The sequence below is a fragment of the Erpetoichthys calabaricus genome, chromosome 10 (assembly GCF_900747795.2).
Source record: "Erpetoichthys calabaricus chromosome 10, fErpCal1.3, whole genome shotgun sequence".
NCBI lineage: Eukaryota > Metazoa > Chordata > Cladistia > Polypteriformes > Polypteridae > Erpetoichthys > Erpetoichthys calabaricus.
The window spans coordinates 149244260-149260606 of record NC_041403.2 but is presented as its reverse complement, the minus strand read 5'-3'; the positions used below and the strand labels follow the sequence as shown (position 1 = coordinate 149260606).

At 38.0% G+C, this 16347-nt stretch overlaps 1 protein-coding gene across 1 annotated transcript in view; it reads right to left on the bottom strand.

The window, feature by feature from the left end:
* Positions 1–16347, bottom strand: part of ptpn1 (protein tyrosine phosphatase non-receptor type 1) — a 92426-nt gene that overhangs the window by 41462 nt on the left and 34617 nt on the right. The window contains exon 2 of the mRNA XM_028812084.2: positions 15307–15397. Within this exon, the coding sequence (XP_028667917.1) occupies positions 15307–15397 (91 nt within the window). The remainder of the gene's footprint in view (positions 1–15306; positions 15398–16347) is intronic.

The following is a 16347-nucleotide window of genomic DNA, read 5'->3' as shown; positions in this document are numbered from 1 at the left end:
CTTTTTAATATACAAGGCTTTCTTGCTTTCTACGAAAATGGATGTGGTAGTTGGTGTCCAACCAATAGGAAGAAGCACATTGAAGAATTACATGCCACAGATGGAGAACTACCTTGCCTGACTGCATCTTGGAGATAGTCTAATCATTCTCTTGAAGATTTGGTTATTTATTCAATCCCAAACAGGTCACCAATTTCAACTTGTTAAACAAGCCTTACAGATTTGTTAGAAAAAACAGAAAGTAGCCGAAGAAAAACTATGAGGACTGGTTGAGAACAAGCAAATGGCACTCCAGCAGTGACCTACCCAAGATTGGATTTCACTCTACTGGAGTGTTAACTAGCACAACAGCCTGCTGTTACAAAGCAACTGCATTAACCACAGCACCGTCACACTGCCCTGGACCTGAGAAGCAGCTGTATTCAATGTATGCACGAAGCTGCAGTGATTAGTTTAACATTTGTGTATATGGGAAAAAAAAAAAGCACAAAACAAGCATCCTTGCCTAAAAACAGATTTACTTTTTCCAGGTTTCAAGGTGTAAAAGGTGTACACATGGCTGCCACCGGCTTTAAAATTAGAAGAAAGCAAACATGAAAAATTATATAAAGAGGGTGAGAAGAAAGCTGATAGGAAAATGGGACAATATTTGCCCACAGGACCAGTTAATTGGAGGAAAAGAAAAACTGTACACCTCAGAAACTGAGCCAATCTGAGGCAAAGGTTTTGCTCCAACTCTTTTAGGATGGATGTCGACTTTTGTCGACACCAGGAGTTGATATTCAGGGGCAGGAGTCAAAAAAAATCGATAAAACTCACCGTTACATTATAGGTAGACCCTCTTTGCTAGGAGGACTGTTACACTCACTGATTTGCCGTCAAATCCCAGAGTGTATTTGAGTAGCATAAACAATGACTAGGATTGCATCGACATTGGGCGAGACAGTGAAGCGGATGTGCAAAGAAAAATACTATCATTGATTTATTGCGTATCGGACACTGACTTCTTGAACTCCTATTTTGATGCAAGTGATCTGGAGATCGAAAATGAAAAACAGGTACCTGCATCAACTGATCGTGCAGTTGAAGTGCCTACGGCAGCGTTCATCTGGAAGGACTACACAGACACTTATTGAACTCAGATTTTGATGCAAACGATCTGGAAATTTGAAAAACGAAAGACAGGTGATCAGGTGATCGTAGTGCTGGACACGCTCGTGTAGCTGATGCGCCTACAGCAACGTTCACCTGGGAGGACTACACAGACATAGATCTGTGGGAGGAAAGCTGGCAACTGGACTTCATCAGACGACGCGATGTTCTAATGGACACTACGGATTACCAGCCACTCGACTACTTCAAGCTGTTGTTTTCCAGAAAGTGCCTTTCAGCTTATGAATGATGAGACAAACAGGAATGTAATAAGATGAATTTACATGCTGTAGGGGCTCATGGAATATAAAACATTTTATGTTGATTTATGTATGAAATCATTGCTTTGTGTGCTTTTCAGAAAACAGAGTTCTTTCAAAAAATGGTCAGTCCTGGGACAAAAGTAAAAAAAAATTATTAGCAATAAAAGAGTTAATATGCTCAGGGTGGAAGAGACAGAGACCATCTGTCACAGCCAAATTACAAAAGGTGGAGTTGTGTTTCTGAGAAACTGTTTGTTAACTTTGCTCAGAGTTCTGTGAGCACACAAAGACAGGGGGCTTAAAATGAACAAATGGGGCTTGAATATCAAGGAAGTAAAGGGAGGAACACAAAATAACTAGAAGACCCCTTATTAAGTTTAATAGTAAACCAGGTAGGGTGCACATTAGGTTTCAAATCAACCACAGAGTAAAGGCCTGGTGATTCAGTTGAAAGTCTGACAAGGACACCCTTTCTTTGCGACCTATCATGAATCAGAGTCTTTAATAACTCTAAAAGACAGACAGAAGAAGAGATGCAACTTCAGATAAATACTTTATTAAGAGGCAGCACAGCACTGACAAAATAAAAGTGCAGGACTACGTTCATTCTAATTGTTAATTATGGTTTGAAATAAGCAGTCCCTTCCTATGTAGCCCTAAAGCTCTTAAAAGACAACAATAACTGGATTAGGAGTGGGCTGCATGGTCTAACATTTGTATCACTGTGTAAATGAAAAATTCTGATGGGTTTCACTGTAATGCACTTGTAGATATTTTATAGACAACCGGATTTTTCAAACAAATTACTGAATAATTACAGATGTGCCTCTTATTCATCAAAATTCTTATTAATGCTCTGCTACTCAAATTGTATTGACTGGAGGTGGTTACCTCTTTTGAACCAACAAAAAAATACAGCTGCATAATCTATCTCTCGATAGCTCATTCGCTCACATCACGGCTGCCAAGCAAACACAACACAAGATCTAGCATCTTCCAGCCCTCTGTTCCTTTTTAAAACAATCAGGTTACACCACCTAGTATTAGGCTCGCTTATATTAAACAGTTCACACACAAGTTCATACACAAAGATATTATGTTTAAGACACATAAAATCACATTTCATGTTCCCTTTCATACAGACATTTTGTGTTTTATGTTCAAAAGTGTTTGCAAGTTTTTCCAAAACTTTTTAGCACAGCAGTAAAATAGTTTTCTGAAAATCTATAATGACAGATTAACATGTGCAATATCTATATCTATCTATCATATATATACCAGCAAACCCGCGATTCTCGAAAGAATCGCAAATACAAGAATGGCAATCACTTTGTTCCCTCCAATATTTGGAGGGAAGAAAAATCATGGAGGGTGGGTGCGTCCTGGGAAAGTTTTCATTTAATTAAATAAATATTTGTACTAAAGCGGTTTCTTTTTGGAGCCGTGACGCATCTGGTTCTGGTGTTTCAGAAGTGCGTTGTAGGTGCCTGCGTTCATTGTTTTTATCCAAGCGGTCTCATTTTTATTTTTCTACTGGCTGTGTCGTTAGCTAGAAGTCGTTTGCTGATGGTGGTGGATTCGCGTGCTGAAGTGACCATGGCGGCGGATCTGGGCTTGGTGGGCTACATTACTAAACTAAGGTGGTATATGCGGTGGTGTGTGTGGTCGCGTTCGGGCGGGGGTTGTACTGTGTACGGTTTGCTTGTGGCCTCTGGCATCTGTGCATATATACAACCTGGCGTGCACGCTTTACCTCAAGATTAGTTTACAGGTTGTGTTGTGTTGTTTGGGCACCACCTACTGACTCTGGGAAGCCGCTGGGTTGGACTCGGGGGCGTTGAGGCGCAGCATGGGTGCGCTTTCGGTGCTTCTTCCTTGCATATATACAAACATCACTAAACGAAGGTTGTAGATGTGGTGGTGTTAGCGTTCGGGCGGCGGTTGTATTGTGACCTGAAGTTTAGTTTACAGGTGGTGTTGTGTTGTTTGGGCACCACCTACTGACTCTGGGGCGCTGAGGCACAGTGCGCATGCGCTTTCGGTGCATCTGCCATCCGTGCATATATACAACCTTCGTTTAGTAATAAATATATAAAATCCAACGTCTCTTTCTGTCTGTCTGTCTGCTTTTCACGAGAGAACGGATTTAGATTGGATTTTTTTTCTATAATTTGCTTGAACATTACGGTTTATTTTGCAACTTCTGTCATCGCACTAAGTATCGTAGTTCACTTGCGGGAGTGATTTATTTGTGCTAATCTGAGACAGAGGTTGCGGGCCGAGGGAAGCAAAATTTCAGGAGTGGAAAGCTGGGCCTTGCCTCCGCTCAGCTAGCAAACAAGAGAACTACTTAATGGATTTAGATTGCTTGAACATTCCGGTTGATTTTGCAACTTCTCTCATCGCGCTAAGAATCATAGTTCGCTTGCAGCAGCGATTTATTTGTGCTCATCCGAGACAGAGGCTGCGGGCCAAAGGGAGAGGGAAGCATGATATCAGGAATGGGAAGCCAGGGGGTGGCCCTCCTCACTCACACGCCAGCCTCCATTCGAAACGGTCTACCTCTAGCCATGTTTTGGAGTGTATCTTGCCTTCACTTAACTAGTGATACCTATTTGTTTATTGATTTTTAAAGTTTGTCCTGTTTCACTACTACGTGTTAGGAGCCGCTGGAGACAGCTACACCAGTACTAAATTGGATACTTCAATGTCCTGGAATGAAAGGAAGATATTAATGGCCAGGTTTTTAATCAAACTGGAAAATGTGAAGGACAAATAGAAAATAAGAATGACAAATAAAGGAAAAGCAAAATATCATATCAATATATATTTTTATAATTTATCCACTCCAATAACTTTTTCGATTGGAGCCATGAGTAGAAATACACTCGATAGCAGTTAAGAGGGATGGCAAATGGTTCAGGTAGGAGTTCAATAAGGCAGTATCATCCTGAGCGGGACTGGGCAATTCTTCAAAAAATAATTTCACAATTTGAAAGTTATAATTTTCAGGAAACAAAATAAAAAAAATTAATATCCAAGGCATTGTTATTGAAGTTTCTGGTTTGTCATGGCTGCAATGGAGGCAAACACATCACATCACACAGTTTTAACAGAAGAATAAATCTGAAAGGCACTATATGTTAAACAGATAGATATCAAAAAGCATGATATCACAGACATGTAGATATTGATCCCCAAATGAAATTCACTGGCTCAAGCAGCAACACCCAACCTAAACATGCAGTGCAAAACAGTTCAAAACAAGCTGGAAACTATTGTGCAATATACACAGAAAATGTTCCAGCTTCCCATCATGATGAATAGTTCTCTAGAAGGACAGCACATACCTCAGTTCAGCTTTTCCTCTATTTCACTGTCACAGTGACAGGTTTTTGGCTTTGCTCCTATCTTTCTTTTGGCAGTTTGTGTCCACATTGTTTGTGTAAGTCTCGCTGTCTCTTCGCTTTATTCTTTTGGATTATTCATACCGACTATCACAGCCCCACTCCCCTCCTTATTATGCAATATTAATCAACTTGTCTCTCTCTTTGCGCTATCCTTGGTTACCATTCTTTTAGAGATATTACATGATAATCTAATCCTGCTACTATGTTTTTTTCTTCTGGGGGCGTCTCCTGAGGGTGGGACATCTTTCAGTTCAGGGCCCTTGGCAGTGGACTGCCTCGTCTGTCCTGTATAAATAGAATCATGTAGTGTGTGTGTGTGTAGCTTGCTCATTTTCCTGTGTATAGAAATTTTCTCTCACCTGCCAAAGATAGGCAAGTTAAAATAAATTGGAAAGGTGTGGGTGACTGACTGCTTAGATGGATACCAGAGATCCTTCTTGTCTTCTGTCTAGTGCTGTATAATTAGGTTCTCCTGCCCCACAATCGTACAATGGATAAAGCAAGTTAAGAAAATGGATGGATGGATGTAGTTTCATTACCACTTACCTCAAATCATCCTACCTATGCCTAAGTTCAGACATTAAAAATGTATTATACATTATTATTTAGAAAATAATTCTAAGTTATATGTGTACTTTTAAACAATCTTATTTTCTGTTTGTCATAAAATCTTAAATACTGGTCAAGTACTACAAAGAAATGGTCCTCGCATTTTGAGACTTAGAAAACCAACTCTTTATTTACGGACTAGAATTCTCTTAATTATATATCTTATACTCTAAGTGTGCAATAATTGTTGTATACTATTTATTAAACGTTATTCTAATTTTAATTTGTTTTTCAAGTACAGTATATTTGACACCTTCTAATGAATTTTGAGTTAAATCCTTTTGGATGAAAATGTGCCATAGAGATAAATGTTGTCGTCGTCCTCATCAGAAAAGCCATTTTGGGATCTACAGATAAGTAAGTAAGGCTTTGAAAGGAGTAGAAGAAAAAGCAACTCCAGTGAAACTATATGAGTATATAAAGGAAGACATGACTAAATATGAACTTACGGCAGTCTTAAAATATTAATTATATTCATTGAACAACTCTGAGGCCTGGTAAAATATCTTAAAACTATATAAGAGAGTGAGGTTTATGTAGGTTGGCTTGTATATACAACTAATATAAAGTGGATTCTTTAAAGGCTGCCAAAGTCCCTTGGAAAGATTCTCACAAGCATCACAAGTTGGGTCTTGCTGTTAAATTCCAATGTGTCTGCCTTTGCTTTTCTGTGCACCCATGTCACTCATATCTTACTCATGTTAATCACTTTTTCCCTCTTTTAACTCTCTGTGCTGTCAAATCAACATATTTTATATATTCCTTTACAATAAGTTTCATGAATTTCACTAAAAAAAAGGGTACAAGCGCTATCAAAAAATAAAACCTAAACGAATATCCTTGAATGAAAATGTGACTGAACAATACAAAATACTCTTGTATTCAGCAAAAGATTTATAGAAGTTAATCTTGAGATTGAACCACATTGATATACCTGTAGATTAAGTGGATTGATGAATCTTACAATTACATGTAAAGTTGCCCCAAAGCCCTAACTATGGAGAAGTAAGACAGGTACTATCCACTGAAAAGAGGGAGAACCACTTTCTCTGATGACAAAACTATGATCTCTGCATAACACTAGAATTATCAGAGCCTACGAAAAAAACTTGTAGATCCAGCCCACCTTAAATCCATTCACACCTCTCCCTCAGCGTCTTTTGTCCTGTAAATGTGCCGATTAAGACAAGCAGCCTGCTATTCCATCCCCCACCGCCACAGAACGTGCACAAAGTTCTCCCAGCTATGCCTTGATTGATTATCTGGGAGTGAAGTGCTGGAGTTTTAGATTGGAAATAATAGATCGTTATTGGAACACATGCATTTCATGTGTGTTCCGTTTCTAAAATAATCTGTGTAAACACATTGTTAAAACAAACGTTTTTTCATATTTTAGTAGTAAATGACAAAATGTTGGCATTAACTATATAATGTGTGAAGCCTGAAGTCCAAAGATCAAATAAACACTTTCACAAAAGGTTCAAGGATGATACAACAGCTTCCGTGGCATAGTGGTAAGACTGCTGACTTGTAATCAAGAGTCCCTGGTTTGATCCCGACTTGCCTCCTATATTGCCGTTTTCAGTAGAGAGCTGCTCTTATTGTTAATATTATACAGTACACACATACATTTGGTTTGCGTCTGTAACAGACGGTGTACATTTATAAGACTTGTAAAAGTTACATTTTCTTTTTTTTTTTTAAACTTTTATTCTCTCAGTCACGATCACGATACATACGACCACCCTAGGGATCTGACGCCGTTAGTTTTTATTTGAAACTGGGAGTAACTGTAGATGTGAGTGGTGTTTTGAGGCAATGGACCTGGACATTCTCTGATCTGGAGGGATAAAAGCTGACACACAAATGCTGGTGAATCTGCCTTCTTCGTATCTCACCGTCACTTGAATTTTTTTTTTTTTTTTTCAGTTTTATTGAGTGTTCCTGCTCACGCTGAATTAGTATGCACCTTATGGTCTATAATGTCAAAAAAAACAGAGATATAGGTATATATGATATTTGGAATTATTCATTTTATGATCTGTATAGTACATTTCAGAAACCACTGTGGCCTAGATGCAACATTATTCATATTATTCATATTCATTCGCATAACACCACGTGTTTTTTTCCCCCCGATCTTGCCAGTCCCCACATGTTGCTGTTTTTTTTGTACTCCAGGACATGCAGAGGCAACAATAGTACAGAGAGGTCAGTTCAGGGCTATATGCAATCATCACATTCAAATGTTAACAGTTCACACACACGCAAGGACCGTCCTTCCTACATTTATGACATGTGTACCTGGTGCAATGTACACACTTCTCTTTATGCTGTGGTTTCTATTACAAACCTGAAAGAGAGACAATATATGTGACATTTTGAAGAAATCATTTTATGACCTGAATAGTACCAATCAGAAATCATCATCGCACTAATGCAATACTATTCGAAAATGAACAGCGTCAGATTAGGTGTGAATTTATGCTGGCGCGGTTACTTAGTGTCAGATCAGGAGGGGCGGGGTTGGGGGGGATACAGCGTGATTGTGATTCAGAGAATAAAACTGAAAAAAGCTAACTTTGACAAGTACAATAAATTTATACCCAATGTCCCATATACAGTATTTGTCTCTATTTTTTCTCCGTGCTGCGCTGACATCGTGCACCAGAAGGCATAAGCTTATTCAGTGCATGCAGGAACACGCAGATGGCCGGTTGCTTGTGTTATAACACGCTTGACGTGGCAGTGATCAACGCACATGTACTGTGCAAGGCATGCACGGAGGCCACTGAGAAAAGAAGAGTGTTCATGGTTCACCTTGCAGAGGAACTTCATCATCACATCTTACTAGAAAAGGCGATGGAAAAAGAAAAGGAGGATGCAACATCGACAAGCTTCTGTTCCAAGACAGTTTACTTTCCTGGGGAAAGCGGCTGAGTCAGTGTCAGGCGCCCTTTCAATGTAATAGGAACCCAAGCATAGAGAGAAGTGTGCGCATTGCAACAGGTACACATGTCGTAAATGTAGGAAGGACGGTCCTTGCGTGTGTGTGAACTGTTGAATGTGATGATTGCACATAGCGCTGAACTGACCTGTCTGTACTATTGTTGCCTCTGCATGTCCTGGAGTACAAAAGAAACAGCAACATGTGGGGACTGGCAAGATCAGGGGAAAAAAAACCCATGTGGTGTTATGTGAATGAAGATGAATAGTTTTGCATCCGTGCCACAATGTTTTCCGAAATGTACTATACAAGTGATAAAATGAATAATTCCAAATATCATATATAACTATGTGTCTGTTTTTTTTTTTTTTTTTCTTTTTTTTTGACATCATGGACCATAAGGTGCATACTAATTCAGCGTGAGCAGGAACACTCAAGTGACGGTGATATACGAAGAAGGCAGATTCACCAGCATTTGTGTGTCAGCTTTTATCCCTCCAGATTTGAGAATGTCTACGTCCACTGCCTCAAAACACCATTCACATCTACAGTTACTCCCAGTTTCAAATAAAAACTAACAGTGTCAGATCCCTAGGACGGTAGTATGTATCGTGATCGTGACTGAGAGAATAAAAGTTTAAAAAAAAAAAAAAAAAAAAAAAAAGGTGACTTTTACAAGTCCTATAGATGTACACCGTCTGTTACAGACGCAAACCAAATGTATGTGTGTACTGTATAATATTAACAATAAGAGCAGGTCACTACTAAAAACGGCAAATATAGGAGGCAATCAGGATCGAATCGAGCACTCTTGACTACAAGTCAGCAAATCTTACCGCTACGCCACAGAAGCTGTTGTATCGTCCTTGAACCTTTTGTGAAAGTGTTTATTTGATCTTTGGACTTCAGGCTTCACACATTATATAGTTAATGTCAACATTTTGTCATTTACTACTAAGGTATGAAAAACGTTTGTTTTAACAATGTGTTTACACAGATTATTGTAGAAACGGAACACACATGAAATGCATGTGTTCCAGATAACGATCTATTACTTCCACTCTAAAACTCCAGCACTTCACTCCCAGATAATGAATCAAGGCATGAGCTGGGAGAACTTTGTGCACGTTCTGCGGCAGTGGGGAATGGAATAGCAGGCTGCTTGCTGCTTGTCTTACTCGGCACATTTACAGGACAAAAGACGCTGAGGGAGAGGTGAGAACGGATTCAAGGTGGGCCTGCTCTACAAGTTTTTTCATAGGCTCTGGTAATTCTAGTGTTAACCACATTTTGAAACTCTGCTAAAAGGGTATGTATACATGACATAAATTCCCCTTTGGCACTAACAGTGTTTCTTTAAAGATTACAGATGCCTCTTATTAGTACCATTTTCCTACTATGTAACAAAAAGGTATTGTTTAAGGTTGTACCACTCCCCAAGCTGGCACTATTACAGTATAATATGCACTGCCAAACTAGAGCGGCAGCAAAGAGAGAGAAAAAGAAACAAAAGTTGAGCTAAATGAGAATTGTTATTATACAGTAAAATAAGGAACTGTACAAAACAAACAAACCCCCAGTATACACAGTACCGTGCTGCAGCACTTCCACCCCCACAAAAATCACAACACCCAACAAAATACACCATTAATACACAAATGTGAGAAAAAAAAATTAATAAAACCAGAGTCCATTAAATATTTCCTATTATGCATAATCATCTACAGTCCATTATTGTGAAGGATGCACCGAGCCGTACCTCATGTCCTGGGAATCGTAAACATACACATTCACTTAGGCTAGCCCGTCAGTTTATGATTTACAAAGCCTTAAATAATCTCGCTCCATCCAATATTTCAGAATTCTTCTCACCTTACACTCCAAATCGTAACCTTAGATCTTCAAATGAGTGTCTGCTTATAATTCCAAGAGCTAAACTTAAAAGAAGTAAACCTAAAATCTGGAATAGCGTACTGATAGAAATTCGCCAGGCTAATACGGTGAAGCACTTTACTGTGGGTTTTTTTTTTTTTTAATCTTGACCGGCAGCCAAACAATAATGAGATGCAAAGCACTCAAACAGATGACAACAAATGAATTATGTGGCAATTTCACAAAAATGTATTGAAATGAAGAAAATTCACAGTCTGTTAATTAAAGAGTTCCAAAGCATTCAAAGGCTTGTTTAATCATGGTTTAAAATGATGCATTTAATATCTAAGTATATGAGTCATTCACATAACACCTGCAAATTGTAAAGCACTCCAAGATTGGAAAAGTGATTTTAAAATGAGAAAATCAAAATTGGGACCACACAAATAATAAAACAGGAATTTTCTTGTGGAAATAAAGCCAGTAACAAATGGTTGTAATACTACTGATCTGACTAGCAAGATATTTAATAAACACATAATGCTAAAGAAAGAATGTATTAAAACTCAAAGCAGGAGTATTGTCACATGTAGAGAGTATAGTGAAAAATGTTAAATGTCCCACAATACACCTCAAGTCATGTTCTGTGCTCTTCTAATCTCGCCACCACCTAACCTGCCACTGCCCTGTAACAATGAGTCTCCCAATTTTGTTTTCTAAATTTCAAAATGGAATTAGCATCATTGTAACTATTAGTGTCCTCTACATAATTAATTCTAATAAGGTGTACAAGTGTATAAAGATTAGGGTTCTTGTAAATATTATCCAAACTTGGATCCTGCTAAGTATTCTTAGGTAAACTATGCCATGTCCAGTAAGATGATTTTGCACCTATTTGTACAGGAGATTAAATTTATCAAGCATAAAACCTTTCGGGACTCCTGTTCTCATAACATCTGCATTACCTGCTTATGAAATAATGTTGCAAATTTGAGTTTTTCCCTGAGAAGAAAATTATTGGTGAGTACCAAGGGTACAAGGAAACGGGCAAACCCTAAAAATTGCTACTATAGTAAATAGGGATGATTTTTATTTATGCAGTGGTGTTGCCATTTGGGCTCAGACTGACTGCACTGCAGCTACTAAAATTGCAACACAGTAGTACTCCAGGGCTAAATAAGGCATTGTAATCATGTTATATGAATAAAACACATTGTTCATCTTGATTTATTAGCTTAAAATTTTTACAAGACACGACATTTCTCAACCAGTGCTAAGGCATTTATGGTAGCGTGAGAAGGAAAAGTCAGTCTTCTGCAGAAAAGTGCAAGTCTTTAGTTAGACAATATTTGTGTGTTAAATTCAACATGTTGGTATGATTAATGAAGCCAACATCTAACAATAATAATAATTTGGTAAATGTAAAAGAGTATATTCTACTAAGTAAAAATGGAGTTGACATTCATTGGAAATACAGGGTGGCGCAGGAAAACAGGAAATTTTCAATTGACGTTCAATGCATGAATAAACACACTACAAAATACATTTAAAGATGAAATGTATTGTACAGGATATGCAATTAAATGATGGTAATCAATATTCATTTTATGTTTTGAAGAAATCATAAAGGTGTTGTTCATTTCTCTGTACACATTCTGATAGCCTGTTGTGGAAATTCTGCCTTGCTCGACGTAACAGGGCTGGAGGAATGCCAGCAATTTCCTCTTCAGTCTTCCTTTTTAGTTCAGCAATGGTTGCTGGACGTCAGCGCTACACTTGGCTTTTAAGATGTCCTCACAGAAAAAAAAAAAAAAAAAAATCAAACAATCTGGAGATCTCTGAGGCCATGGAAAGTCACCGTGGTGTGAAATGACACACCTTCCAAATAATCATCGAATAGTTGCCATCGATTGTCGGGCAGTATGCAAAGCAGCTCCACCTGGGGACTTCTTTGTTAAGGCTGAACCAGTTTCTTTGAAATTACGCACCCATGTTGTAATCTCATGAGCAGACGGGACTCAATTGTGACTTCCTAACTGATAATGATGCTGAAATTCCCTTCGTGCATCAGTCACACTATCACCATTCTTGTAAAAGACTTTCACAGCGAACGCTCGTTGTGCACCACTCCACTGCTCCATTATAACTAATGGCAAGGGGTTCTAAACAAGGTCGCATTGTTCCCAAACAACTGCCGACGCCACAGGGTCACCAACACCTAGCTCCAAAATTTCCAGTTTGCCTGAGCCACCCTGTATTTGTCTCTATTTCACAGTAGTGACAATAAAATGGCAATTAAAGATAGTGGTCATGCACAAAGTAATGAGAGGTAAATGTGCTCTAACGTGAAAGCTTCAATGCTGTAAAGGCCATGTCACATTATGAGACTTTTCCAGTAATTTTCAGTTGTGGCTAGTGCTGGGCGGTATACCGGTTCATACCGAAAAATGTTTTTTTATTTTTTTTATGATATGGATTTTTCTTATACCGCAACACCGGTTTAAATTGCCTAAATGACGTTCGGAACGTGGCGCAGCAGGAAACTGTTCAAGTGGGGACCTTTTTCACTGCTACACCGCTAAACAGATTTGTTGCACTAGGGCTCTTTTTCACTGCTACACCCCCAAATAGTGGGCGGTAGCATAAGGAATGCTGCGTGGTGAAAATGGACAGAGAGCCTGGAGATACTTTAGTTTTAAAAGGTCAGATGTGTAAATACTGTTTCTATACTACTGGATAATACTGCAAGCCAAGTTGTACTTGTTTTATTTGTTTTCAATACAGTGTAATGTACCTGGGTACTGTGTAATAGTGTGACGACATGTTTTCAAACCCTATCATAAGTTATATAGCACATTAAATGCTTTGTGTTAAGTGATTCTTAAACTGACTTCTTCTTGCACTAAGAGGAGGCGCCGGCAGCGAACCCCGCACAGAATACATTCACTTCATGATCTTCCTTCTCTCTGAACATTTAGAATGCTAAAATAAATACTTAATATAATTTTCATGGTGAAATGCATTAAAGCATGCATTAATCATATGGGGGCACGGCGGCGTGCCTGCCTTGCATTTGCATGTTTTTCTGGTGGGTTTACTATCACTTTATGGGGCAATGCAAACCTGTATTAATACTTGTGTGCACATTAAAATGTTTTTTTTGTACAATGTACAATACTCTTGACAGTGGAATAGGTTATTCTTAGCCAGTAATTCCAGTGGAAAATGTGGTTAACATCCACTCATGCATGGGGAAAAAAATACCGTCGAATACCGTGAAACCGGGATAATTTAGAAAAATACCGTGATATAGAATTTTGGTCATACCGCCCACCCCTAGTTGTGGCCTAACAGTACTAACCTGGAAGCAGCTGGTAGTAATCTCTCGATGAAGCCAGTAGTCTAATGTGACAGACCCACTGACTCACTCGAACTAGTTTGCAACTCAACCGGATAAAATTCTGTCTTTAGTTGTAGGGGTGGGCTCTGCATGCATAAAAGCGGACAACCAATGAATGCTCATTCGGAAGTACAATGGATACAAAGTTGTGACAAGAAATGCTGGCGTTTCAAATCTCAAACAGTAAAGGTCATTTGTCTGATGTCTCACAACATAATGTTAAAAAGGAAAATAATTGGCTAAGATTGTGGCTGAACTCGTTATAGCTGTTAACCCTTCAAACAGCACTGACTCCATCAGGCAGCACACTACTGGCTGTCACAAAAAGGGGCGAGTACGACTGCGTTCGGCACTCAGACAGTAAATATGATATGTGCAGTGATAGTCAGTTGTTTAAACTGACACGATCCGGCAATATGATCAGCAACTGCGGTGGGGAAATCTGACATACTCCACAACTGAATGGAAGTCGAGTAAAGTGAAATTGGCTTGAGTGGGCTAAAAATCCACAATGGTTTAGGAGTTTGTATTAAGACCCTAGGCAAAAGTGCTTAGGCTGGCAGAGTAAATATTAACAACAAGTTACAGAAGATACAAATTCTACAACTTCTGCACCAGAAATACAGACTGACCAGTAACGGAGTACGGCACAATAACATGCAGTGAATACACTTGACTTGAGCATTCATAGTTTTCATACTGTTTCTCTGTACGTTTAGCATTTGTTTGCTGCTTCCTGAGCAGCTCTTGTTTTCTCCACCCTATCAGCCTGCCTCTTCTCTTTTTATCGGCATCTTTTCACGTTCAAACTGATTGTCAGTGTTTGTGTTGCAATTACTTAGTACGTTTGCCTTAATTTTTCCCTTAAGCTGGCACTTAAGTCCTCAATCTGCCTCAAAAGAATGATTTATGATATAAAGAGGTAGAGGAAGTGACGGCAAAGGTGGTAGGGAATGAGAATGGAGCAATCCATACCCATCCGCCCTGCTGGCAGCCACCGACAGTTGATTCTACAATAAAATAAAATAAAATAAAAATAAAAAATAAAAAAAAAATAGGAATAACCTTGGAGGTCAATCATCACCCCGAAAGTAGATAATAGACTTCACTTAGTACATGTTTACCAAATTTCAGGGCAATAGGTCAAATGGTTTGCGAGCTACAGGCGATTTAAAATCCCGGACAGACAAACAGACAGCCACAGTACTGTATTATATGTATAAAGATGGCGCTGTCTAATACAATTAGGAAGGAACTGTTATAGGTTTACAGAGTCATTGACACATGTACATAGTATAGTGAAACTTTTACTTGTATTTGCTAAGCAACACAAGACCATTCTCCAGCACCATGATTTATATATAACATACATATAATGTGAATTTCCCCTTGGGATTAATAATGTATCTATCTATTATCGAACATCAGAACAATTAAGCAATCACAGTGCGTCAGCTAATTCTGTAACATACCGGTTTCAGAATGCAACATATGCAATTACATTTAACATTAAACGTCTGTAAGAATCATGTGATCCTTTAAGAAATTATACAATTTCTGACTGTCTTGGGAAGAAAGAAAAAAAAAAAAAAAGGTATTATAAATTAAATTGCATTAAGATACTGTGCAGTGGTAATAAATTCAGATACTCACAAGGGCTCACGTCTCTGTAGCGATTCCTGTTTTTGTTTTCCTGAAGCTTTGCATATTTACAGGGCATATCTACAGACTGCTGACGTATTGCCTGTTAAGAAGAGACTGGTGTCAAACTCGTTTATCAAACACATGAGGTTAATTAGTATTTTTGGTGGAAAAGAAAACTCTGATTGAACTATAAAATAAAAATTACTTTCCCCAAATACTCTTTAAAATTAAATTTCAACATTACATTAAACAAAAGTTTTTTTTGCTTTTTTTTTTTTTTTTTTTTTTAAAACATCAAAATGAATTTCGGACCATTTTGAACCAAAACAGGAAAAGGAACTACAATTGTTTTGGTTCTTAAGATAGCTAAATGTATTGGTTAAACAAATGAGATATGTGAAAAGAAAGAACATATACAAGGGATGTTTAAAAAAATTTCCGCACTTTTTTTTTTTTTTTTTTTTTAAACTGTATTTATTAAGAATTTCAAAAACAAATGACATCACTTTTCTACATAGTCACCTTACTTTGCGATGCTATTTTACCAGTCACATGACACTCTCAGACACAACCAATTACTACTCATCCCGCTTTCATCGTTTCCAATGAAAATACAAAAGTGCAGAAACTCTTTGAACGTCCCTCATACAAAGCACAAGACATTTACTTCAGAAAAAAGTTTGGTAAGACTTTTAGAGAGTGCAACTTTTATGAAAATATGACCGGTCAAGTGAAATGGCTAGGGGCAGGAGGTCTTAAATCTTTTAATCTGTGGACCCAAATAAGAAAAATGTATACTATACTGGGACTCAAGAAGATTTCTTTCATAATGACAGCAGAGCAATGGCCATATAATAAAAAAGTAAAAAATCCTTGCATTCATTCAACATCATTTCTCACATAAATATTACTAAATGAGAAAGGAGGAACACAAACTTATTGTTAATAAAACAATAATTATTATTCAAAATAGGGAATAGAGTCCAAAGGAACATCACTGCTAATATAAATATTTAGTTTAAGGTTTAGTTAAGGTGAGTTAAATAATTT